Below are 26,321 nucleotides of genomic sequence, written 5' to 3' on the forward strand. Positions count from 1 at the left end.
AACACAAGATTAAAAAATAACTGGCTCACAGATCCAAGTGCACAAATTCACTACGTGGTATGACAGATACACATGAAGTGTTGGCCCAAAAGCTTTTAAATACAAGAGACGACAGCTGAACACCCAAATGAGGGACTCAGTGCTGATTTCACAAGTGAGAAATGGACTTGAGAAGCACCTCAGGTGCAAGTTACTTGTGGGACACAAAAAGACTGGTTCTTCCTGGAAGGAGTGGATGGTACTTGCCCTGAGATTACCTCCACGCTTTTGTTTTCTTGGCAAAAATAAGGAGGAAAAGAAAAAAACAAACTTCTTTTTATTTTATTTTCTCACTTTCGGAAAGCATTTTACACAGGTTTGGATCTTGGGAATAACTTGGAATCAGTAGAAAAAACTTACTGAACAGTTTTTGTCTTTACAATAGAAACCTTTCAGGAGTCAAAATGGAGACTAAAAAAATACATGCAAAACATACTCCTGTCAAAACACAACTGGAAACAAAGCACCAAACTACACAAATATGCAGAATGAAACAGCACTGAACACCACAGAAGTTGTCTTCATAAAAGGTGTAAAAGTCACCTAATTCACTAGGCACTGTCACTTGGTTAAACAGAAGAGACAATAAAAAAATATTGTCCACAAACTCGCCATTTCAACTCAAAGGCTGTAGCTAGAAATTCCTCTATGTGTCATGCTTTAATAGCGACCTGAAAGACAAAAACCCAGCAGTCAGACTTCATTGATTCAGAGATTTCTGGCTAAATCCACTGCCTCTCCTCAAACTTCTATCAGATGTCCTAGAGGTAACCAAACTCCCAAACTCCTGTTTTAACAGAGTTCTGGAGGAAGAAACAGGATCTCAGACTCAAAACAAGGGCTGTTATCTCACTTGGTTTTTCCTAAGTATTTACTCTGTCCTCAAGGCTTCTCAATGAAGCATTAAAGGAGCTGTGGCTCAATAAAATATCCACACCAAAGTCAATCTTAGTGGACACAGAAGCTCAAGAGAAGTTCAAGGAACGGGAAGTTTACTTTTGAAACGTGAACTGTGACCGGGCTAGGCCCAGGTATGGTAAGGTTGAATGGGACTTGGAGCAACCTGGTCTATGGAAGGTGTCCCTGCCCATGGCAGGGGGTGGAATGGGACAAGTGTTAAGGCCCCTCCCAACCCAAAGCATTCCCTGAGTCCATGGCTACTTACGAGGTGAGTAGGACCGGGATCTGGACCGGGATCTGTAGCCCCCTCGGCTGTAGTACGGGGACGGTGACCTCCTCCTGTGACAGGGGTGACACAAACAATCCCTTTGTTAAAACCTGCACAGGTGAGTGGCAGCAGCTTTATGTGGGTAGCTCTAAGCCCATCGTGGTCTCAGGAATGCACTTGGGAAAGCTAACGAGCATGGGAGACCCAACCAATGTTTCTACTGGGTAACAAAGCAAAGATCTGAATTCTCCTTTTTGTTACCAGTATTATTTTTGACTAACACAACAAATACAAGCTCTTGCACTCACAATCTGCTTTCATGTGAATTTAGTCTGAAGCCAGGAGCATCCCACACAAGCAGGGTAAGCCAAATCCACCTTCACTTTCAATCTGAATTGCTTGTCCAAGGTGAAGATGTTCTTGACTTACAGTCAGTGCTATAGCCAGACACCCCCAAACCTCTCCAGTCCAGGCACTCCCAACTTTTGTGTTTCCTTGCCTAGTTCCACTAATCCAGTACACACCTGTAAAACTGATCCCTGTCCTGAACAGCTCTCCAGCCTCCTCCACCGCCGCCACCTCCTCCTCTGTGAGAACAAAAGCAGAACAACTTTTAGGAATTTAAAAAATAAAAAGTTCACTGTACAAAACTCCCCCATCATCAGAGTAAGAAAATGACATGAAGACAACATTAGTTCCTACACTGGGTGATGCTGAATTACTTAATTTAACACTGATTTTTAAACACATACCTACTCAAGGAAAACCCTTTCACTTATTATTTTTGAGTAGCAAGACCAACTCATGAAAAACATTGATTTCAAGGTGGAGGCAGGGAAAACCCTCCTATCCTGACATTTTAACACTTTAGAGTCACATTTAAACAAGAACTGTGATGTAACTTGTTATGGAGAACAAAAACAACACCTTATAGCATTAATATTGAGTGGCTGGAATGGAACCTCTTCAGATTCAGATGAGCAAAGCTTGGCCAAGAGACTAAATCAAGTTTCCAGTCTTCCTCAGTTGTTTTTGGGGGATTGCTTTTTTGAAGTTTATTCTCTTATTTACAGACAGTTTTTCAGGCAAAATTAAGCCTCCCAAAGCAACAAGGAGAAACTGAAGTCTTAACAGGACAATTCCCATCTGACACTGCGTTTCCCTTAGGGCATTATTTTCACAGAGGGCAGGGAATGCAAAGGAATTGTTACAAATGGAATTCGTAGGGTGGGGTATGCAACGCTCCACTGCATCTTGAACAATTCCAACTTTTCCTTCCTCAGGGAAGCCCTCACAACATAGCAACACTTCTCTCTTCCTCAACCAACCCCTGTCTGTAGGAGGGGAAAGTAGCACCATGACATTTTTCAAGTAGCCACACACAAGGCATTTGTGGCTCCATATTTATTCACAGAATCCCAGAACGGTTTGGGCTGGAAGAGACCTTAAACACCATCCAGAGGCACACCCCTGCCACAGGCAGGGACACCTCCCACTAGAGCAGGTCACTCACTGGCTTTCTCCTGACCCAATCACAGCTTCTGGTAACATCCACAAACCCCTGCCAGAATGAAAAGGCACCACTGAAGCACTGAAGACTTGGGCCCACACCACAACTTTAACACAGCAACTGCAGGAATGTTTGGTAGTGCAGACAGAAAAAAATCAACTCTTCTTTCGTGTTCATCTTAACAGTGTCCCAGAAATTGTGAGGATTTTGCTGGAAAATGCTATCATCAAAACCAATCATGATTACACACACATCCAACCTGACAATGGATGTTAAAAAAGCCTTTTAATGCAGACATCCAATCCACAATTCCTTATTTTTGGCAACATCTGAGGTGTCATAATTATCAGCAGGAGATACCGGGGACCACAGAAATTTCCCACTTTTTATCTACTACACTGTGCTCAAAATATAAGTTGACACTGTAATACCAACTCAAATACTAATCTGCTCCATTTCAATGCTAACAGATGAACCAACTAAAGATTCTAAAATGAAAATGCAAAGAACACACTTTGTTCTTCAAAACTTAGTGCAGATTGAGAAAACATTTTGGACTAAGCTAGGCCACAGGTCAAACACCATCAAGTATTTCTCAATCCAACCAATTTGATTTGTACTGAGCAATCATTTTGGTGGAGATTTCACAGGAAGATTCTAGAATGACAGTGAGTGCAAAAATATTCTGGAATAGATATGTAGGATGAACTGCCTAGTGCTTACACAGGCAGATGAGAAAGAGTTTAGAAAGCAGCAAAATATTCCAAATATGCTCACCTGTATGACCTGCTGTAATAGTCACGGTCATCGTAGCCTCTGTCATAGCCTCTGTCATAGTAATCTCGTCGCCGTGAGCTGCCACTGCAGGGAGTGAAGGAAATTGCATTCACTAAGATACAAAACTCTAACTTTGTCTGCAGTCTCGTAAATTTACACTATTTAAACTAGATTGTATTATTAGGTCCCATCCTTACAATTGGAAGATTGTGAGCACTCCTGTTTTCCCATCAGTGCAGGTGGGAACAGGACTACTTAAATAACTGCTTTTTAAAATGCTTGAACTTTCACTTGTTTTTCTCAACCTTTTGGCATCACAGGCACAAGAGGAATTCCATTATGAGACACGTCTTCATCACCTTTTAACTCTGAAAAAGCTCCTGCTCAATCAACTGACTAAAAAAAAAATCAGAAACCTGTAGTCTTAACATCACCAGAACCATCAGTAAGCTGAAAGTCTTGGGAAATGAACAGGGGAATGACTTGGGAAAACAACTGACACTGTTGGCAACATGAAGTCAAAAGTGCAGTGTGTGAACACAGTAAACTGCTAAGCCTTAATGCTAGCTGATCCACCCAGCTCCTTGACCAGCACTTTTTCATTTACTCTTCAAAACCTGAGCTTGCAAAGGACATGAATATTTGAAGGTACACAGGAAAACTACTTAAAATAATTTAGAAATAGTCAAAATGTCTTCCTGTTGACACAAGCATTACTACTGATGCTCATGTCTAGTGTTTTCGGTGTACAGCACAGGAGCCACGAACAAGGAAACACAACTGGTGCATTAATGTGTAAGCCCAAAAAACCAGGAAAACCACTCAGGATCAGGTCTCTCAGAGGAGAAACAGGAGATTTTACAAAATAATGAATCCTATCCTTTACTGGCTGGGGGGGAAAAAACCCAACCAAACTATGGATAAAACTTACTAAGTGGGTCTTCCCATATAGATTCCAGGGGTAGGTGTGTGAGGTCTCTTTGTTATGGAAAAGTCTACTCGGATCCTTCTTCCATCCAGCTCCATACCATTGGCACGTTCCTTTGCCTAAGGAGTGACGGAAGAGCATCAGCTGTAAGTATGAACTTCAGCAACAACATGAATTTCTAACCACTGCTTCAAGTGTTAAAAGGTCCTAAAACACAGCTCAGTTTGGAGGCAGGTCTGAGTGTCACATCTTGCAGTGAATGTACTGTGTAAGATACTCTATAGGTCAGCTGGACTTAAGCGCCAGTAACCACTGAAAATGTGATTTCTGTGGCATTAGAATCCTGAAAGGAACATCACTGAGCAATTGTTTCAGTGCCTCTGACATGATTAAGAGCAACCTTTGAACATGCGGATGTAGGGAAATGTAACTACTTCATCACACAACATAAAACACAGGTTAAAATAACATCACTAAGGTATTCAAATACATCCTTCAAACTACCATAACCTTGAATATAGTATCAGAGTCACAAATAAAAGGTAAAAAAACAGAACAAATTATGCTTTGATTTTTTTTTTGTCTGCTACATAGCAGGACCTACACATCAAGCTCCAACCTAAAATGCAAGACTTCAAGCCAGATGTGGACAAGACTGGAGATTTTCTGGAGTGGAGTTTATGCAGAATATAAGCCTTGTTCCAGCCCATAAAGGGCAGCTTTACAAGGACTGGTATGAGTGTAGGGTTCTCTGCTTGGGTGACCACAGAAATCCCAATCCATTCTGCAGCACTAGTAAGCCCAAATTCCATGATTACAAAATTCCAAGTATTTTTCAGGCCACGAGTTTCCCTTGGCTATACCCTGTGACAGAACACACACCCCAGGAGCTCAGAGCCCAGCACTGTGTACCCCAACCTACTTCCTTGGCATCCTCGACGTTCTCGAAGTAGACAAACGCGAACCCTCGGGAGCGCCGCGACTGCTGATCGTACACGATGGAAACGTCGGCAATGGGCCCATACTTGGAGAAAACCTCTCGCAGGTCTCGTTCTGTAGTGTACAGACTCAGCCCAAACACTCCGAGACAACAGTTTGGATCAGGATTTGCCTAAAGGAAAGGACAATGATATTAAAATTAAATTTGGTTTATTTGCAGTGCAACGTATTTCTCAAGTTGTGACTGTCAGGGCTTCAAGAAGAACAACAAAAGTGGGGCTGAGATTTGGGTTACCTGCTAACAGAGAGTAATAACTTAAACGTACAGGAGCACAAGCCTTTCACAAAACCCCTCTGTTTCTCAGAGCACAGACTGACTGCAGGATGCATACAGGACCATGACTCATCCCTCACACACGTACCCTGTTCCCAATGTGACGTCTGCGAGTAGACATGGGGGAATGGCTGTGACTGTGCCGTCGCCGGTAGTCCCGACTGTACGACCTGCTTCTGGATCTCCTGTGGGAGCGGGAACGGGAGCGGGACCTGGTGTAGTGTCTGCGGGAACTCCTCCTTGATCTAGACCTGAGGGAAAAAAGAGAAAGGTACAGTGCTGGGCTTGTTGGGGTGTTCAACATTTCAAAAATCCATCAGACAATCACAAAAAACTCAAATAATTGTTTTGCAAAATCCTGCAGTACCACATACCTCAGCTATAATCCATTTACTCACTACTGTCAAGGACTGTGTGCTAAATCTTTACTATCAGATTACTGCAGATAGTCTCAGGGCATTCCTGCTGCAGTCCAGGAACTTGCACTTGATCACAGTCAGCTCTTCCTTCAACAAAGCTATCTGGGTGTGACACACTAGTGCTTAGAATATTCAGTGTTTAGGTAAAAACAAGTAGGGTGGCTTTCTTTTCACATGTATCAGACGAAGGGAACAGTAAATATGCCTTAACACAAGGCATGCACCACTAAGGGGGGCACTCTCTTTGTGCTGCCTTGGGTGACACTGAAAAGCAAATGTCCCCGAAACAGAGCTGAACACAACCTGAAGAAATCAATCCTGAGCTGGCTCATTTACATGATGGTATTTCAGCAGTTATTTGGCACTGTTTGTCCATGAATATTTACATGTTCACACTCTTAAGTGCATTTATGCAAAGGTGCAACTGCTCACTAATTCTTTTTCCCCAAAAATATGTTCTTATGTCACAAACTCTGTGGACATGAGGGTCTGAAACTCTTCAATTCCTTCTCCCAAAGCCTCACCCCTCCCAACACAGCCAATCCTACAGAAGCTGGGCACTCACATGGGGCTACTACACCTGATCTTGGTCTGCTGATGGCTGCACTGAATAACCTGCACTCCACACCACTCCAAAGAAAAACCCCTCAAGGCTAAGAAGTGCAATAAACAGTGTAACAGTCAATGGATCTGAGTCACAAATTCCTGATTTTCAGGCTCTTGTGTCTTGTATGTCCCCTTCCTCTAATTCCACAGCAGCACCACCCCACTGGTGTGAGGGAAGCTCTGAACCTGAACTGCTTTTACTCCTGAGCATTTAACAGCTTCTTCCAGGATTTCTCACCAAGTGTCACAAGGCAGTCAAACTGTCCAAACTATCTCCTCAAAAAACACCTCCAACCTCATCAGGAGACAGCCAGGGAAGCTCAACTTAAACTGCATATTGATGTCCAGGAGAAATTAATTCAGCATGTCCATTACAGCACTTCTCACTACGTATTTATAAAGAAAACATTATTTTTGGCAACAAAATTTTTAAAAAAAGAAAAAGAGAGAACTTCCCTGAAGCTGGGAAAACAGTAAAAAAAGAGAGAAATTATAATATCAATAACAAAAAAAAAAAGAAGCTCCACACATGCACACAGCCACATTTCAGCCACTGATACGAGAAAAAAAAAATTAAAGGAAACACAGAACTGATATTCCAGGTACCAGAATGGTATCAGCCTAAGATAGGAGCTACAAACATCAATAAAAGTAGACTTTAAAATCAAGTACATCCACACCCCAACTGATAAAAACACCAGGACACAGGTTGGTTCCCAAATCAAAGTTTAATTTATAAAGCTGGTAACTCGAAAATACATTTGCAACAGAAACTACCAAGAAATATAGAAGTTATCACAGGGTTATTTCACTGGGGAAAGCCAGAGTTCAAAGATCTGCCCATGACCACATCTCAATGTGTGACAGCACTAAACAGAGATTAAAGTATGTTGTTTCTAAATATGTGCCTCGACACAATTCTGTCCAAATCTACTAATCAGCACTAAGTCTGGCACATAATTCCATTATTTCCAGCCACAGGCATCTTCAAGACAGCTGTTAAATGCTCAGGAAGCCATGGTAGTTATAAACTTCTAATTTTTGGTCAATAAAAGCCAGTTGCCAGGGTATTACTTAAACACTGTTTATTGCAAAAGATTTGCCAGGTCTCTCATAAATTCCATATCTTGTATTTCCTTCCTCAGAACTGAGTACCACCTCTGACTGCATCTTTACTCAGTGGTTATTCTGCAAGTGGGAAATGTTTTAAGGAGTATGGAATCCCTGGAGTCCCATGGATTAAAGGGCAGAAGAATATCCTGGGCAAGTGTCCTGACTCTGCTGTTGTAATATTAAAAGGTTCCCCAAAGGTGCTTTGCAGCTTCCCTCCCCATAGATTTTCAAACCCCAACTGGATAAAGCCCTGACAGGAGGGTCTGAGCCCAGAGCCCTGAGCAGGATCTGGGACTGGGCCCTTCCTGAGCTGCCCCATCATCTCTCACTGCTGGCACTCCCCAGGTCACTCCCATTCCACTTACTAATGGTATTAACTCTAACAAGTATTTATTCCTTTTATTTGACACATTTCTTCTTACATTACAGGGACTGCCGAGTGCATGATATGACACTTCTGACTGTGCCTGAATTAAGCAAAAAACCTCATTCTTCTGCTGTCAAAACTTCCCAATTACATTCCTTTTCACAAAAGCCTCTGTTTGATCTTGCAGTATTTAGCACACTGTTTGATTATGTTTTCAACCCTGGGTGATTGCTGACAGCACAGTATCTTCCTTCAGCCTGCCTCCCAGGCTTTGGCAATCCAACGCTTGTTCACATTAAAAGTGTGTTGTGAACAGCTCACCTGAAAACCACACTGCTGAAACCTCACTTTTTTTAGCCTGAATGCCTACAAATGAGTAAAGAAATGATCAACACATCAATTTCTGTAATCAGCAGTCAACTATCTACTCTTTTTAGAGGGATTCTGAGCCTGCACACAGGGCAGGTGCCTGTTTTGGCAGGTGAGTATCAGGAGAGGTAATACAGTGCAATAGGCACGTGGATGTTTGTGCTGCCACATGACAAATGCAATAAGCAAGTTCTCCACAACTTTTCTGGAGAGCTTGCAGTGCTGTCTAATATTCAAAACTTCCTACCCTGTTAATTTTCAAGTTAAAGGTATTTAAAATGTCTGTGAGAATTCACTGTGAATTTCTGTGACTGTGAAATTCACATTTACCTCTACTGCTTCTTTCCACTACTCCAGGAGCATCACTGCTTCCACTGAAGAAACATAATACACGAATGTGCCTTAAAATGGGAAATCTGCTGATGCACCAAACTCTGTTAATGCACAAAAACCCTAAGATCTAGAGCTCCTAGTACTCTACTCTCAGACACAAGTCAGTATTCCAAGAGATAAAAGGCAGGCACTTCCAAAGTGTATCAGCAAGGATACAAACGTACATAACTGATTTAACTGTTGGAAGAAGCAGCAAAAATATCTGAATGGATATAATTAGGCTTTCCCAATCCTGAAACCACACACGCCCCTTTGTACTCCAAGTCCACGGAAGATCCACTAACTCCGGAAACAGAACTGGCTAAGCTGGGCCACCTCTGACAATCATCTGACTTGTGAGGAGGAGGAAGAGGTAAAAGAAGCAAACTCACCTGGATTCAGACCTGGATCTAGATTTTGACCTGGAGCGCCTGGAATCCTCCTTAGAGCGAGATCTTGCAGGGGTGTGTCTCCCCGACTTGCCAGACCCATGAGCACTTCCGCTTCTGGAAGCAGAACGGGATTCCTGCACGCAGATATTGAAAGCCTAATTTGTACACAATTCCTTGTTCACCTACGGGCTGTAAACAAGCTCCAGTGAAATAAATGGTAAATATTCATAGCTATGTGTCCGGGCAGTTGGCATTAGCACTGCCTAGATTTTTAAGGAGTTTTTTTTCCCTGGTAGACACTTCTTTACCCTGCATGTACTTTTGCTATTAAACAGATAATGCATGCATGTTTAGCAAAATATACAGGGACACATAAACAGACTAGTAATTACTTAGCGTAGTGCTTTCAGATTCCAGATTACTTCTTATCTTAACTTCATTTTTATTCCTTTTCTTCATTCTTCCGTTTCAAATTCTGACTTCTTTCATCTTCCCCACTTCACACAAATTGCTCAATATTCTACAAGTGGGACTTCTGGTCTGATAATTAGCATGCATTCACTTTCTTTTTTTTCAAATTTCAGCTTCACTTATTCCTGAGCTTCAAATAATTCTCATTTATAAAACTTGTCAAATGGCGACTTCCGCATTTTCCTTCTTCAACATTAACCTTAATAGAAAAAGAACAGGATGAAGAATATTTAAGAACTCCAGGATAAAATCTAGTGCCAAAACTGAAACTAGAAAAAAAAAAGTGTTGTGGACTTTTACTATAAATGCAGTTCAAGAATTGAATCTACCAAACCCTACAATTTTATCAACAGGTTCAGTTAACTCATGTTTAACTTAGCCCTAAGTAGCTGAATTTACTATTTATGCCTGTATTTAACAGCAATTGCAACTGGATCAAGTGAGTACCTGCTAAGGAATTGTAGCATCAGGAAACTCAAAATAATTTTGACTATCAGCCACGCACTGAGACAAAATCACCAAGGAGTGACTCCAGTGAGGTCCTGCTGCGGCCACTGACGGATGTGCTTTTGAATGCAGAAAGCACAGCACTGTCGTCCTTCCATGAACTCCAATTATCTGAATTTTGAGCCCCTTCTGCAGTTTGGCAGCCCTGATGTGAAGGTTTAGGAGCACACCCCCCCAGCTGCCTGCACAAGTGGGATTACATGTGCAGGCTTTGTGTTTCCACAGAAATCTGCATTCCCCACTGCCCAGAACGGCACTGGAGCCCCACACTCCAAACTGCTCTAGACCAACACCCCACCTGCTCTTATTTACTCTCTTATTTACTGGCAATCTCCTCTAGCAGTGACATGACCTAATTAGCACTTTCAACTTATGTATTCTTATTTTTAAATCAGTATAATTCTCGGCTTTAATAATATGCCTTAAACACCTGAACACACGAGTAGAAAGTATTCTTAATTTCAAGATATAAGAGAAAACTTAAAATTCAGCAGAATTATACTTCTTTCTAAATTTAGTATAAATTCTGATGAAGAAAGCTCACCAATGACACTGGGTACCAGATTTTTTTCAAAAATCCCCTGTTTTATCTTTCTAACATCTCTTAAACCTGAACACTAACTTAATGGGAATTCTGTACTAAGCATTCAGAAATTCATTTGCTAACCCAAAATTCACACGCTTCAATCACTTCCATACATCTCCAACCAAATGTTACCATTTTACAATTCCCTACCATACGGGGGAAAGAAACATGATGCACAGGACAAAGCAAGTTTGCAATTAATCCCAAGAGCAACAGAAATAACACAAAGTTGGCCAAGGCTGTATTCTTCATACAGATGATTAAGGTTTTGTTCTAACTACATCTTCCCAGGTACTAACACTGAAAAGGGTAAGGGGGAGTATTTAGGAACAATTTAGGTTACAATTAACTAATTTAACCTAAATCCATTATTACCTTCCAAAGAAAACACTCCACAGAGATGAGTTCTGAGTTAATATATTAATTTTGCCATAAAGAGCCATAGCTCTTTAACAAAGTTAGAGAAAGCAAGATTGAAGAAAGACTAAAACCCAAACCAAAGCTGCTTTTCACCTGAGGAAAAATGCTTCAATTCACAAAAGATAATCTGGGCTAAATAGAAGGAACTGTGTCCAAATACAGGTGGAGACCAGAAAAAAAAGGAGAAATGCAGGATCGGAGGGAAGCAGTTGGGAGGATTTTGCCCACAAACACACCCCAAACCCTTTTTCAGAACTTTTTAAAAGTCAAAAAGCTTTGAAGAAATGAGTAGAGAACAGGCAAGTCTTCATATATTTGGTACATTTTTCAGGCAATCTCTGATGTATTATGTTATGGTTGATATGGAATCTGGACACTGAGGAGCAGAGCAGGAAGAAAATGTCTTAAAGACAACTACCTACCAAAATCAAAACAATTTAACAGCTGGTCTATTTTCATTCAACTGCTTTGCATTTCACATTTCCCAGTCTTTAAAAATCCGCTTTTCTCCCCCAGTCATCCTTCAATCCACCAATTTTACAGGATTATTGCACTTCTTTATGGCAGCCTTAAAGGAATTCAATGCACCTCACCTGCTCTGGAAATCACCAGGACTGGTAATAACCTCCAAAATTACCACGTTGCCCCTTTTCCACCCTATGCCCCAGGAAATCCTCCCTATCCAAAATTCCAAGTACCAGGGGCCTGCAGCACTGCAAATTTATTTTACACCCTTGAGGGTTCACATCAGTCACTCCCACAGCTTGTTTCTCCCATCTTTTTTTTTTGTTGTTCTTTGTATTTTCTTTTCCTACTCTTTGCTCTTTCACTCTGTGAATTTTAAGTTACTGAAAAACGCCCAAGAGTCATCCTGGCATGGCACTGGAAAAGAGGGAAGAAACAACCTTCTTTACCCTGTCTATATTCCAGCACTGCTGGTCAGCAGATCCACGCTGGTATTTACTAAATAATAACCATTTTTCCCCCCCAACCTTAAGTTTGTCAAGTGTGAATTTAACCTCCCTCCTGACATCCCTTGGTCTTTACCAACAGTTCCTTCCCTTCATCAGGCACTTCTGGAATGCATGTGGAAGCCCTGAAGTCCAGGCTTGTGGATTCCAAATGGTTCATTCCAGACCTGGAGCACATTTCAAACCGAGTGCTGGGATGATTTTAACAGCTCTAAGCACAGTCACAAAGAGCCTTCCAGCCAGGTACTCTGAGCAGGGAATGTCCCAAAGCTGGATTGTCTGGGGGGCAGTAGGTAGGAAAGGTTTCCATGGACAGAAGCAGCTGGAAAGTAGATGATGGCCAGAGTTATTTGGATTTCTGAGATCCAGGTTTTCCTCACAGGAATGGGAGTTACAGATTTCAGTCAGTAATGTAAGATACAGAGAAATAAAGCTCTTAAGGTTTTATGATCATTATTTCTATGAAATTATGAATTTCCACTTGTTTCCCTAAGGAAAGGTGCAGCCTCACATGACACTATCAGATCTGCAGCCTCTTTATTCAAGATGTCACTGTGCTGACTCCACATTCCCCAACCTCTCCATTATGGAAGCTGCCTCCCTTCCCCTGAGGGACAAGGGATCACTGCTGGGGGAGCTGGGCATTCACTGGAGGGAGAGCAGAACCATCCCTTCCCACAGGTTTCCAAACTCCACAGAAAGAACACAGTATGTTCTGAAAAATCAGGCCACAGCTTCCTCCCACCGCCTCTGCGGGCTCCTCCAGTGCCCAAGCTGGAAGGAAATTAATCCACCAGCAAAACCCAAATTATCTTCTGACAGGTTTGGGCACTGAATGAGCTCCCCAAGAGGTCCCATCAAGTGCCAGCTGGTGAGGGAGGAACACAGGGCATGGTCCATCTCTTTGGTGGCACTGAGTGATCAGCTCATCTCGAACCTCAAATTGCTTCCTCAGACCTCCTTCTCACACAGTTTAGTAATAAAAAAAGTCACTCTTTTTTGAAAATAAATGCATTAAATACCCTGTCAGTGATCTGTAAACTGGGCTTTTACACATAAAAAAACCCAAACAAACAAAACCCCCCACCCTGACTTGGATATTGAACAGCTTCTGACCACATACCACACCATCACTATCATAATTAACTAATTCACAGGGTAGGAGTCATTAATTTGGCCTTTAACTCGTCTTTTTCCAACCCCTCCATGCCTGAATCCCATGTGCTTCAGTGAGAACAATTTCAGTGAAAACAAAATTAAGTTGGAAAACCATGGTATTGCAGCATAACAACAGCATCTCAAGTATATTCCAGTATTTAACCATTTATAGTTTCTTCAGTTCATCCCTCTATGGAACATAAGCTGTAAAGGAGAATTCAAGTGGGGATTTTTTCTTCTTATCTTTCCTCCCCCTTTTGGAAAACGCCATAATCCAGAGTAAATTCGTGCTGTTGCTTAAACAAGTCCCATTCCTGGCGAAAGCACCTGGAATTTCTTCATCCCAAAAGCTGCCATGAGGGCTCAATCAAGTCAGGCCTGCAACCCAATGCAGCTGGAAACGGAGTAAAACAAGATCCAGCTGACTGCATTCCCAGATCTGACTGGCTGAAGGAACACCACTACGGGAGGGAGCAGGAGCTCAATTCCTGCTGGCAGCCTGCACTTGGGACAGTTTAAAGACAGTTGCAACCATATTCCGGATTATTTATCCAAACACTAACTCAAGTCTGCAGAGACTCCAGCTTGGAAAAGCACAAAAGTCATTGACTCAGTAAAACACAAGCCTTAAGTAAGCAAAAAAACCCCATAAATAACACTGGCAAGAGCAGAAGGAAAAGCAATCCCTGCTCCAGTCTGGAATAGCAGGTGTGTAGCTCTATGGTTTCACCTTTACAAACACAACCATTTCAAACAACTTACCTATTTAAAGGTCACAAAAGTTCAGACATAATTCATTCTAGACACTGGCAAAGACTGCCTAAAAATGCTTTAATACATTTTTTTATATTAAAAATAAAATAAAGCACCAGACAACCATTTCTGTCCCAGTACTCTGCGTGACTGTTTCACACAAAAAGACTTTGCTATAGAAGCTTTATCATTTCCACTCTTTCTGACTGAAAATATAACGCAGATTATCCTGGCAAACTTTACTAAGACTACACTGGCTTCCAGTCTGACCTTCACAACAACTAAAGCATCTTTAAAAAAACTAACACCCAATTCACCCTGAGCAAAAAACACCCCCTCACTAAAAGATCTTCAGAGTGAATGAAGATACCAATGAAAACACTGGTGGTGCTGGCACGACCCTATTCCTTAATCCCTGTCTTTCACCATTCATTAGCCCCCTAGAGACCAATTTTTTCTTATCTTACCTACCTTGAAGTAGAAACACTCACATATGACACCTTCTTATAGTGAATTAGTAAGACAAAACCATACTCTAAGAAAGATATTGCTCAGAATTACTACATTTTCTGATGTTTCTTGCCCCCTCCAGTTTAAAACTTAGGAATTTATCACCTCCACAACCCCCTCCGCTGCTGCAGCAAAATATTTGAATTATGCTAAAAAAATCCCCAAAACACAGTAGTGACCCTAAATACAGGCATCAAAGGCAAACAAGGCTGACCCAGTAAATAAAAAGCAATTATAGATGGGCATCACAAACGCGAAGCTTAGCAAGTCATCCATTTCGACATTAATAAAAACTCTTTTGGGCAGTGAGATCTTTCCGAAGCTAGGAGCCCTGGGAGCTATCTGCTGCAGCTTTCACAAAGCCAAGGGGCTGCCTCCATTATCAAGTCTAAATTAAAGGAGAGCCCGAGACACCTGGACGCCAGGCCGGAGGAGCAGTTATTGTCACAGGGGAGAGGGAGCGAAAAGCGGTCTAAATTAGAGAGCAAATCAAGAGTGGATTGCAAGGCGGCTCTGGAGAGAGGCTAGTAACAGGAGTGCCCTTCCGCAGGGTGGGATGGAGGGCTCGGGGCCCCTGAGGGCTCGGGGCCGCCATTTTGTCCCTCCCGGGCGCGCGGTCCCGGCCCAAGATGGCGCCGGGCGCCTCATGCGGGGAGCGGCCCCTCCGCCATCGACCCCGCCGCGCCGCCTCACCCGCCTCTCCGCTCCCGCGGAGGCTCCGCCACCCGCAAAAGGGGACATGGGGGGACACGGGGGGACCGGCGCCACCCGAAGGCGGTGGAGGGGTGTGTGGGGAATGGAGGGGGGGGCCCGGCCGCGCAGCGTGCTCGGGCTCCGTGTATTACCCGCTCGCCGTAGTTTTGCTCCCCGCTGTCGCTCATCGTCCCGTCCCACTGCTCCCGCCGCCGCCCGAACCGGACACGACCGTCCTCGGCGACAGCGCCGTCCGCGCGGGAAGTGACGAGACCGCGGGGCCGCGCGCGCGCGCTCGGCAGGACACGCCCCCAAGGAGACATCCCTGAGCCGGAGGCCGCGCCCGCGCTCCGGAGCCACGCCCCACACGTCACCGCGTCCCGAAGGGAAGGCCACGCCTCCAACCTTAGACCACGCCTTAAGGAAGAGCCCACGCCCCTGCCCTGAGGCCGCCCATTGGGCGAGACCACGCCCCCTCTCTCTGGCCACGCCCCTTGGCCCAACCCACGCCCTTAGCCCTCATTGTTCCGGGTGCGATGGCCACGCCTCTCGAGTTGAGGCCACACCCCTGACGTCAGCCGTGAGGCTACAGCCACGACCCCGCCCTCATGAAGCTCCGCCCCTCCGCCCCCAGGTGAGGCCCCGCCCTCAGGTGGGGCCCCGCCCCTTCCCCAGGTGAGGTCGCGGCCCTCGCCCAGCCCAGGCCACGGAAGCAGTTTAAAAATGTGATTGCGAGGGACTTTTTCCGAGTGTTGAAGCATTAGTTCAGAGCACGTGCGCAGGCAAGAGCGGGATATTTCTCAGGCAGCCGCTCGAGGGCAGCAGAGTGTCGCTGGAATGGCGGGTTTTCCTCCGCCCTTGGCAGTTTCTCCACAAAACATGTGCAGCCAGGAGCGTCAGGAACACCTCCATTGCATCTGTTTTATGTCACAGGCAGCGCCAGTAAAGCACCGGCAGCCCCAAAGGGCCAGGGCCGTGCATGGATCAGCAAAGGACACCCACGCAGAGAGGACCACCTGGACTTAAAACACACAGCTGTGGTTTAACCAAAATACCGACTTCTTCAGTGCTTTTCAAACCACAACACCGTACAAGGCTTGGAGCTGGGAGACAGGAGGAGACATGGCACCTGCTCAGCTCATCCCAGCGAGTCGCAGAATTGACTGGTTTGAAAGAGACCTTAAAGCTCATCCATTTCCACCCCCTGCCATGGCAGGGACACCTTCCACTAGCCCAGGTGTCTCCAAGCCCCATCCAACCTGGCCTTGGGCACTTCCAGGGATCCAGGGGCAGCCACAGCTTCTCTGGGCAGCCTGTGCCAGGGCCGCAGCACCCTCACAGGGAACGTTTTTTCCCTAATATCTAATCTAAACCAACCCTCTTTCAAGTAGAAAGTGCACCTGTTATCCCACGAGCTGCTGCTGCAGGACATAATCCTGCTCCAGAAATGCTTCCGTAACCATCCCAGCAGTATTTTTTTTCACTGAAATGCATTTCCCGTGCAGTGAGGGCGGGGTAATGCCCTGCCTGCCCCATTGTGCTGTTAACAAGCAGCGAGACAGACACCTGAACAGGTCAGGACCTCTTCTGAGGGGGTTTTTGGACCTCTTCCAAGTGAGATTTTTGGCCGCCAGTGTTATTCATGGTGCCATTCCCCACACAGATTGAAGAAGTAGCAGCTGAGAATGGCGGGAGAGCAGGCTGGAGGCAAAGTGCAAAGGGAAGAGAGCAAATCGCTGATGGCTTTGCCCTGCATTCCCAGGTGATGACTACAGAGACACCCAGGGGGAACCCCAGCTGCATTTCCATCACCTCTGACACTCCTGAGAAGAGACAAGCCAGAGGTTGCTTGGCTGCCTTCCCTCCCCCTGCCAGCCCCAGAACACAAAGGTGAATTTATCAGCTAAAGGGGAAGGTGGACAGTATTTTCACAGCTTTTGCTGATTTTAAAATACCAAAGGGGGTTTTTATGCCAGTGGTTTCATCTCAGTGCTTTGCTTGTTACTGACACACTGATCCTGAGCTGGAAGGGATCCACAGAATCATCCAGTCCAACCCCTGGCCCTGCACAGACACCCCAACCATCCCACCCTGGGCATCCCTGACAGCATTATCCAAATGCTGCTGGAGCTCTGCAGCCTTGGGGCTGTGCCCATTCCCTGGGGAGCCTGGGCAGTGTCCAGCACCCAGCACCCTCTAGAGGAAGAACTTTTTCCTGCTATCCAGTCTAACCCTCACCCGACACAGCTCCAGCCATTCCCTGGGTCCTGTGTGTGGTCACAGAGCAGCCCCTTGGCAGGAGCTGCAGCCCCTGAGGAGCTCTGCCCTCAGCCCCTCATTCTCCAGGCTGAACAGACCAAGTGACCTCAGCTCCTCCTGCCTTTCTTGCAGGAAGTTTAATGGACATTTGTTTTCCAGTCTCTGGTGTGTATTTACAAATCTAGGCAGTGCTCGAACCTCAGAGACTGCAAACCCCAGAAGTGCCTACAACCCTCACTGCAGGGCAAGGCATTGCCCACCTCTCCTCAAGTTCTTCCCCTTTACCAGTGGGACAAGAGGACACCAGCAGGGATAAATCATCTGGGATTTCCTAGGAATGAGGGCCTCTTCCCTGTCCCATAGTGGCAGACACCCAATACTCCCGAAAATGCTCTGAGAAGGAGAAGAGGGCATGGAGGAAAAGAAACAGCTGATGTGAGCATGCTTTGGTCCTTTCCTTCACATTTAAATGTGAGTAACCAGGAGTCAGGGAAGCCTCCCTACCTTTGGGGAGCACCTGAGCCCGCTGTGCCTGGCCTCTGCAGCAGTGACACAGAGATGTGTGAGATGATCCCACGGAGATTGTCTCCCTGCTCCCAGCAGCACCCAGAGAGGCAGCCTTTTGTGCAGGGAGTGCAGCTGGGTTGGAGAGGTATTTTTCTGTTTGCTTAGGCCACTTCCAGCCTGTATTGCAATGTCAGTCTGGATCTGGGGGCCTCCTGGCCATGGTCTCCACAGACATATTCCTGCCAAGGAATATGTGAAACACCTTTTGCAGTTAAATTAACAGTCTCACCTGTGCCTTGGATGCTGTTTCCTACAGCATTCTCCCTGAGAAAATAGCTGATCATGGCTTCCTTGGGTGCACTGTTTGCTGGGCAAAAACCTGGCTGATGGCTGGGCAGAGGGAATGGTGGGAATGGAGTTACACCAACTTGGGCTGGGCACCACTGGGGCACCCCAGGGCTCAGTGTTGGTCCCAGCACTGTTTAATATCTTTATCCATGATCTGGACAAGGGGATTGGCCACCCTCAGTATGTTCATAGGTGACGCCAAGTTGGGTGGGAGTGTGGAGGGCAGGAAGGCTCTCCAGAGGGATCTGGACAGGCTGGATCTGTGGGCTGAGCACAACGGGGTGAGGGTCAACAAGACCAGGTTCCAGGTCCTGCCCTTGGGACACACCAAGCCTGTGCAGCTGCAGGCTGGGGACAGAGTGACTGGAAAGCTGGGACAGGCCCTGGGGGTGCTGGTGACAGCGGCTGGACACGAGCCCAGGTGTGCCCAGGTGGGCAGGAGGCCAATGGCCCCTGGGCTGTCCCAGCCATGGTGGGTCCAGCAGCCCAGGCAGTGACTGCCCCTCTGTGCTGGGACCTGTGAGGCACCTCCAGCCCTGGGGACAGCGCCGGGCCCAGCGATTCAGGAAGGACATGGAGGGGCTGGAGGTGTCCAGGGAAGGGAACAGAGCTGGGGAAGGGAATGGGGCACCAGGAGGGGCTGAGGGAGCTGGAAAGGGGCTCAGCTTGGAGAAAAGGAGGCTCAGGGGAACCTTGTGGCTCTGCACAACTCCCTGACAGGAGGGGACAGCTGGGGATGGTCGGGCTCTGCTCCCTGGGAACGGGGACAGGATGAGAAGAAACAGCGTAGTGGCTACAGCTGAAATATTGAAATAAGGAGCAAGTTCCTGTGTGCCCAGTGCTCTGTAGAGACAGTTGTTATCAGTTCCTTTTGCCAACAACATGTATCCTGTGAATGTATTTACATGGGAATTGGGTACCTGCTGATTTGCAAATCAAAGTAAAATATGTTTCTTTATGCAGAGTGTGTGATGCTGCGAGATGCACAGGAAGGAGCTTGAAGAGATCAGGATGATATGTCCCTCCCTTATAAAGAGACCAAAAAACATGGGAAAAGGGCAGAATATTAGAGTCAAGGTGGGCCAGGAGGCTCCCTCTTGCCTTCCTCCTTTCTGAGGATTTAGTGAAGGGAGCCCAAACAGACTGGGAGACGTAGGGAATTTAAAAAGGATCTGGAGAAGGGCAAAAAGAGACACAGGGAGCTGAACCAGCACTTTTCTCCACACAGATCTACCAAGGGCAATGCTGCTTTGCAGCCAAGTTGTTTCACCTCTTAATCCTGTTCCTTCCTCACCTCCCCCGTTAGGAGGTCAGTGTCAGGCAAGAACAAAGATTAAGTGACGATTAAGAACATGTAAGTGAAGATTAAAGATAAGGAAAAAAGAGTGAGTGAAAAGTCATGAGCAGAAAGCATTTGTGGCTCAGAGCTGCAGTAACAGCTCCCAGAACAGCAATTTCCCCCTATCCAGTTATGTGTAATCCCCAAAATTGATCCCAAGTGGAGAAGACTGGCTCGTGCCTGCCTTGTTGAGGTCTCTGGGCTGCTCTGACTACATCCAAATCAACTCCTGGTGGAAACTTTCCAGCTGTTCCTCGGCTGAGCAAATGCTGAAGTACTTACATAGGTCCTGCTAATCCATGCTAATCGAGATTGATATTAATTTTTTCAGGGTTTTTTTTTCAACAAAAAAAAAAAAAAAAAAAAAAAAAAAAAAAAAAAAAAAAAACAAAAAAAAAACCACAAAAAAACCCCAAACCAAAACAAACAAACAAACAACATAAAAACAAAGGTGGGTATTACTTAAATTCCTGATTCCAAGTCCACCTTGGAAGTTTCTCAAATCCACCTGCACAGTTTCTTTTCAAGATCAATGGAATGAGTCACCTGCTATATTTGCCATGTTTACCATGTAAAAGGCAAACAGGGATGCTCAGCTGGGTTGTAGGCATTTGCCTACTGAATTGCAGGCTGAAAAAGCCCCAGTTGTGGAAGTTATGGGAAGGAGTTTGTTTGTTCCAGCAGCACACGTGTGCAGCTGCAGAGCCAGCCTGGCAGCTCCTGCTCCTCTCCACCTCTCTTCCCCCACACCACCCACACAGCACATGGACAGGCTTCCAGAGCAACAGGAACCACAGGAGGGAGTGAGCCAGCTCGGGAACCAGCAGTGAACATTGGTGGCTCTGCTGCCCAGGGGGACGGACCAGGCTCCCAAACAGCTTTTCCCTGGAGCGTGGAGTGTGGCATCTTTTCCACGTGAGCTCCACTGCCATCCTGCTGCAGCCTTTCCTGGCTCTGTGCTGCCCAGAGCTCTGCCACACCCAGCACCTGTGCAGCTCCCTGCTGCAAGGGGATCACAGAAACCATCCTGCTAGGAGTAACTTTTATCCCCGAGTGCCAGCTCAACTTCCTGCAGAAAGAGCAGAGGGAAGTGAGCAGAACAGAATCATTTAGGTTGGAAAAATCAAGTCCAACCATCAGCCTTACACTGCTGAGTCCACAACTGGTCCCTGGGAATAGAGTCTGACCCTCACCTGGCTGCCCCCCTCCATCAGGGAGCTGTGGAGACCCAGAAGATTCCCCCAAACCTCTTTTTCTCCAGGCTGAGCCCCTTTCCCAGCTCTCTCAGCCCTTCCTGGTACTCCAGCCTCTTCCCCTGTTCTGTTCCCTTCTCTGGACTGACACCAGCCCCTCAATACTCATTTTATGAAGTTGGCTGTGATTTCTCTCTACTGTGGATATCTGCCTTGGGAATTCATATTTGTTGGGTGAGATAGATCTTGTCTGTTGGGAAATTCCTCCTCCTGCCCAGGCCACTTGAGCTGTGCCGTGTTCCCAGGTGGCTTCAGTTGTGGCTGTGGTGATTGTACAGCTGCTTTCTGGTAAAACAGGGCTAGTGCTGGTGTTACCACAGGACAACAGAGGGAGCAGGAGCTTTCCTGGAAATCTTCTCCAAAATTTTTCACCAGAAATTCTGCAGAAGAATTCTGCAGAAGTTCCTCTGTTAATTTGACACTGGAGTGCTCATCTGCCTCCCCAGCTCTGGAAGTGTCTTGTAGACACAGGTATTCCTCTTAGCTGGCTCTTCAGAGGGAATAAAGAGGGGATGTTTCCCAAAATGAAAGCTGACAGAGCCTGTGTGATGTGTCTGTCTCCATCCATCACAATGACATGATGATTTTGTTGGCTCTTGCCAAACTTTGGCATTCCCTGCACGCATCTAAACAGTGATCCCACATGGTATTGTGGACCCAGGGCAGTGACAGCTGCAGACAGGGAGTGTCCTGTGGGTGGAAGAGCTGCTGGAGAGCTGCCATGAGCATCCTCAAAACTGCAGCATGGCCAAGCCTGCCGTGACCCCACACTGCAACAGTTACAGGAACAACTTATTGCTCAGAAATGAGGCATTCTCAAACACATGAGGCTTTTCCAAGGAAAAGGAAAGAGCAAGGAGCAGAGCCCATCTCAGGAGGGCTGAGCACTTGTCCAGTATATCAGGAAAATAAAACTCTCCCAAAGCTATGTTGCTCCTTCTATCATGTTCAACAGCTTTTCTCAACCAGGATGGTGCTTGATAGGGATCAGCTTCTGGAACACAAAAAGCTGCTGTGGGGTTGCATCAGGAGAGGGTGGCTCTGGTTGCCCTCCCAGCTGCCAGGACTCAAGAGGTGTCTCCATACAGGCACTGCCGTCTATCTGCACCTCCACAAAGTGTTAGTGAGATCTGACATGGCCAATGGAAGACAAAACCACTCCATGCAGGACCTGAAGGAATGTCAGGAAGCTATACTGGGGGGAGATTTAGGCTGGATGATAGGAAAAGGTTCTTCCCCCCCAGAAGTGGCGGAGTACTGCCCAGGCTCCCCAGGGAATGGGCACAGCCCCAAGGCTGCCAGAGCTCCAGCAGCATTTGGACAATGCTCTCAGGGATGCACAGGGTGCTGCGCAGGGCCAGGAGCTGGACTGGATGATCCTTGTGGGTCCCTTCCAGCTTGGGGTATTGTGTGATTCTATGATTCCATGATACCTGGGAGGGCAGACACCCATCAGTGACAGTGACAAGCCTGGAGAGCAGTGTGGACATGTGGCTGCCACTGGCAGCAAGGGCAATCATCCATACCACTGGCAGCTCTCAGGTAATTCAAATTCCCTGTGTGTGACTCCCACTCCAACAGCAATCCCAAACCACATCCAGGTGGTTCAGTTCAGTAGGGGGGGGTTCCACCTTTTCCTTCTGAGGCTATTGTGGGAATCACAAGTGAGCTGTGAGACCCTGCATAAAGGAATCACAGATCACAGCAAATGTCCTGGTTGGAAATGAGAGGAAAAAAATACATACAAGGATTACATGCAAGAAATGGCTTTCCTGCACCCTCCACAAAGTCATTAAACAGGTTCTAATAGGCTCATTTTATAAAACACTGATATGAAGCTGGAAAGGAAACGTGAGGCTGCTGCATAGTACAGACCTGACTGAAGGCACTTCAGATATGAGCCCAAGTGCGCAAAGAGCTTTTTGCTCTCTGGCTCCCACAGACTCAAAAAGTGACCACAACCTACCACCAGGAATTAGGGAATGAGGTGGGGCCTCGTCAGGGCTATGGGGATACCTGACCCCTGCTCTGGAACATTGAAAGATCCATTAGTGACACTGCAGGGCTGTGAGCAGGATGTGGATGTGCCATGGATTGTAGGTGCAGCCTGGAGAGGCCACGTGCTCCCAGGCCTCAGGGGTTCTCCTGTTCCCTCCATGCACTTCACAAGCCTAAATGCATTATTTAAGTGCTCTCTTTTTAAAAGACTGGAGCAGAGGTTTGCCTGAGATGATTATTGCCACTGCTTGCAGAATTAAACTGTGGATTAAAATAGATTTTATTTAATTAACCTGAACGAAATAAATGCTTGTGCCTGATTGTCTCAGGAGAGGTTCAGATCAGACAGTGCCAGTAAAACTTTCTGACCTGTGCTGGATGAGCACAAAAATCTCTCTGTGGTATCTAGAGAAGATTTCTTAATCTCCTTAGCCTGTCTCAGGGATGGGCTTGGCTGCCAACAGTGCAGCAATACAGGGCTGGGGTTTCAGAGCTGGGTGGTTGGAATAATGCTTGGATATTTCATGTTCCAGTGGAAGTGAAAGCAGCCTGGGATTTGGTGAATAAAAGTACCACAAAGTCCTGGATATTGCTTTTCCTCAAGTCCTGCTGCTGCCCTCACCAACACACAGCCCAAGTGCCCTGATCCTGAGTTTCCTCAGGCCAGCTGCATGCAGAAATCCCAAGAATTGGTGCATCTGCCTCTGAGCACTTGTGTATCCAGCTCTAAAATCCTCACACACCACCTGTGTCCTGACTGTCTGTGGGTGTGATGGCAGCTAAGTGCTGAGACAGAGAGAGGGAAGTGCAGTGGGATGAACTGCCTAACCTGTTTATCCCACATTTTTCCTGAAAAGTGTGTGCCCACTGATTCCAAACAATGCATCCCCCAGCCCTTCCCTTATCTGGAAGTGTGGCAATCAGGAGGGGAGGGAGTTCAGTGCCACCCACCTCCTCTCCCAACACAAGGCCATCACCACAAACCAGGGTTCACTTCCAGTGTGTTCCATAGAATCATGGAATCGTTAAGGCTGGAAAAGCTCTCTAACTTTGAGTCCAACCATTAACTTGGCACCACCATGTTCACCACTGGCTCATATTAGGGACGGGGTGTCCAGCAGCCCAGGCAGTGACTGCCCCTCTGTGCTGGGACCTGTGAGGCACCTCCAGCCCTGGGGACAGCTCCGGGCCCAGCGATGCAGGAAGGACATGGAGGGGCTGGAGATGTCCAGGGAAGGGAACAGAGCTGGGAAAGGGAATGGAGCACCAGGAGAAGCTGAGGGAGCTGGGGAGGGGGCTCAGCCTGGAGAAAAGGAGGCTCAAGGGAACCTTCTGGCTCTGCACAACTCCCTGACAGGAGGGGACAGCTGGGGGAGGTCAGGCTCTGCTCCCAGGGAACAGGGACAGGAAAAGGGGAAAACAGCCAGGGAAGGCTCAGGCTGGACATCAGGAGGAATTTCTCCACTGTAAGGGTGGACAGGCCTTGGAAGGGGCTGCCCAGGGAGGTTTGGAATTCCCATCCCTGGAAGTGTCCAAGAAATGCCTGGACATGGCACTCAGTGCAGTGGGCTGGGTGACAAGGTGGGGTGTCACAGCATATGTTGCAGTTGAGAGCACCGTGATATACAGAGTATCACCACACACATTCAGAAAGCTTTAAACATCTGCCCAAGCAGAGTAACACCTTACCTCACCAGAAAGCTTCAGGCATCTCCACATGCTGAGTAACAATGTACCACTTCAGAAAGCCTCAAGCATCTGCAGCTCTTTATTGCTCTACAGTACAACCTTTTATACTCTTCATCCCCCATGCCCTGCCCCTGTGTGCCCTCTGCTCCCTTTGGTGTTGGTCAGTGCCCCTGGGCACTCCATGGCTCATTGCTGTCAGTGCTGCTCACCTGCTGCTCACAGCTGTGCCCACTGGGGATGAGGCTGGGCCCCATCCCAACCACCACAGACTGTGTGCCTACAACACTGAGGATCAGTGACAGATTGGACTTGATGATCTTGGAGGTGTTTTCCTACCTCAGTGATTCTGTGATTTTGTAAACTATGTCCCTAAGTGTCCCACTGACGCACCTGAACCCTTCCTTTTGCAGCAGCACCCAAACACCCACACAACCAAACACCGAACACCCAACCCCCATCCGGCAGTTGTTCCTATTGCCAAATAAGGTGGAAACACACAGAGAAACACTGGAAAACACGGCATTAATCCATTTGTTTTGGGCTAAGCACACTGCTTCTCCAGACCTTTTTATTCCAGCTCTCCCATGCAACCACCTGCTGCTGTTACACCCCTGAAGATACAAACTGGAGGTTTTCCTGAACCACATCAGTGTGTACAAACCCAGCCATCCAGAAGATTCCTAAAGGACTTTGGCTCTGTAAAAATGAATCCTGAACCACTTGAGTCCCAAGGCTGATTCAAAGGTGAGTGTTAGTTTTCTTATTGCCACATGGGATAAGAGGAGTAAAAAACTGTAGAGCTGTATTAGTCATTCTTGAGATAGTCATTAACTATTATTTGTACAGTAGTTCAAGGGCTGAACTATCACCTGTTGGAATGTTTAGGAACTGATTGAGGAGAGAAGGGGCCAAGGATACAGATGGGGAGCAGGCAGGAATGGGTGAGAGGGCATAAATTATATATTTATTATAGAAAATGTAGATATATTTTATTTATGCACACTGCATACATGAATAGATAGAGGGGTATATGGGGATATATGTGTAAAGTCAGATATAAAATTATGCACTCGTGTTATTCCAAGGGGGAATGGATTCAAATTGAAGGAGTAGGTTTAGATTAGACATTAGGGAAAAAATCTTCCCTGTGAGGGTGGTCAGGTCCTGGCACAAGTTGCCTAGAGAAACAACCTGTGCCCAACCCTGGACGTCTTCAAGGCCGGGCTGGACGGGGCTTGGAGCGACCTGGGACAGTGGAAGGTGTCCCTGCCCGTGGCAGGGGTTTGGAATGAGATGGGCTTTTCCCATGCAGCCCAAACCATTCCACGATTCCACGGTGATCCTTCCACGTAAATATACACCCACAAAGGCGCAGCTCTGTGTACAAAACATCCTCTAATAAGACATAATTAAACGGCTAATAGGATTTACCCGTAAACACGAATAACCACCCGGACGCGCGCCCGTTGCGGTAGCGGCGCTCGGGCGGGCGGGGCGCGGCGGGGCCCGGGGGCTGCGGCGGGGCC

General features: G+C 46.6%; 1 protein-coding gene across 2 annotated transcripts; it reads right to left on the bottom strand.

The window, feature by feature from the left end:
• Positions 1 to 307: 307 nt before the first annotated feature.
• On the bottom strand, positions 308 to 15,707 carry TRA2B (transformer 2 beta homolog). Of its 2 annotated transcripts, XM_041486887.1 has the most exons (9): positions 15,555 to 15,707; positions 9,334 to 9,467; positions 5,784 to 5,946; positions 5,345 to 5,533; positions 4,426 to 4,541; positions 3,495 to 3,578; positions 1,732 to 1,794; positions 1,205 to 1,278; positions 308 to 710 (listed from the first exon to the last, which is right to left on the bottom strand). In XM_041486887.1, the coding sequence occupies exons 1-9, from the start codon at positions 15,588 to 15,590 to the stop codon at positions 700 to 702; spliced, it is 870 nt and encodes a 289-aa protein (XP_041342821.1). In that variant the 5' UTR covers positions 15,591 to 15,707; the 3' UTR covers positions 308 to 699. The 2 variants fall into 2 exon arrangements, with proteins under 2 accessions (XP_041342821.1, XP_041342823.1); XM_041486889.1 differs by lacking the exon at positions 308 to 710 and having other exon boundaries at positions 1,197 to 1,278.
• Between the last annotated feature and the right edge of the window lie 10,614 nt (positions 15,708 to 26,321).

This window comes from Pyrgilauda ruficollis, unplaced genomic scaffold (genome assembly GCF_017590135.1).
Source record: "Pyrgilauda ruficollis isolate IOZ18807 unplaced genomic scaffold, ASM1759013v1 scaffold79, whole genome shotgun sequence".
Lineage (NCBI taxonomy): Eukaryota > Metazoa > Chordata > Aves > Passeriformes > Passeridae > Pyrgilauda > Pyrgilauda ruficollis.

Excerpts from the sequence above, each read along its gene's own strand:
- TRA2B (XM_041486887.1), bottom strand. The coding sequence starts at position 15,590 with ATGAGCGACAGCGGGGAGCAAAACTACGGCGAGCGG. Across the intron at positions 4,542-5,344 it reads ACGTCGAGGATGCCAAGGAA|GCAAAGGAACGTGCCAATGG; the intron begins GTAGGTTGGGGT and ends GTCACTCCTTAG. Across the intron at positions 1,279-1,731 it reads GACAGGGATCAGTTTTACAG|GAGGAGGTCACCGTCCCCGT; the intron begins GTGTGTACTGGA and ends CCCCTGTCACAG.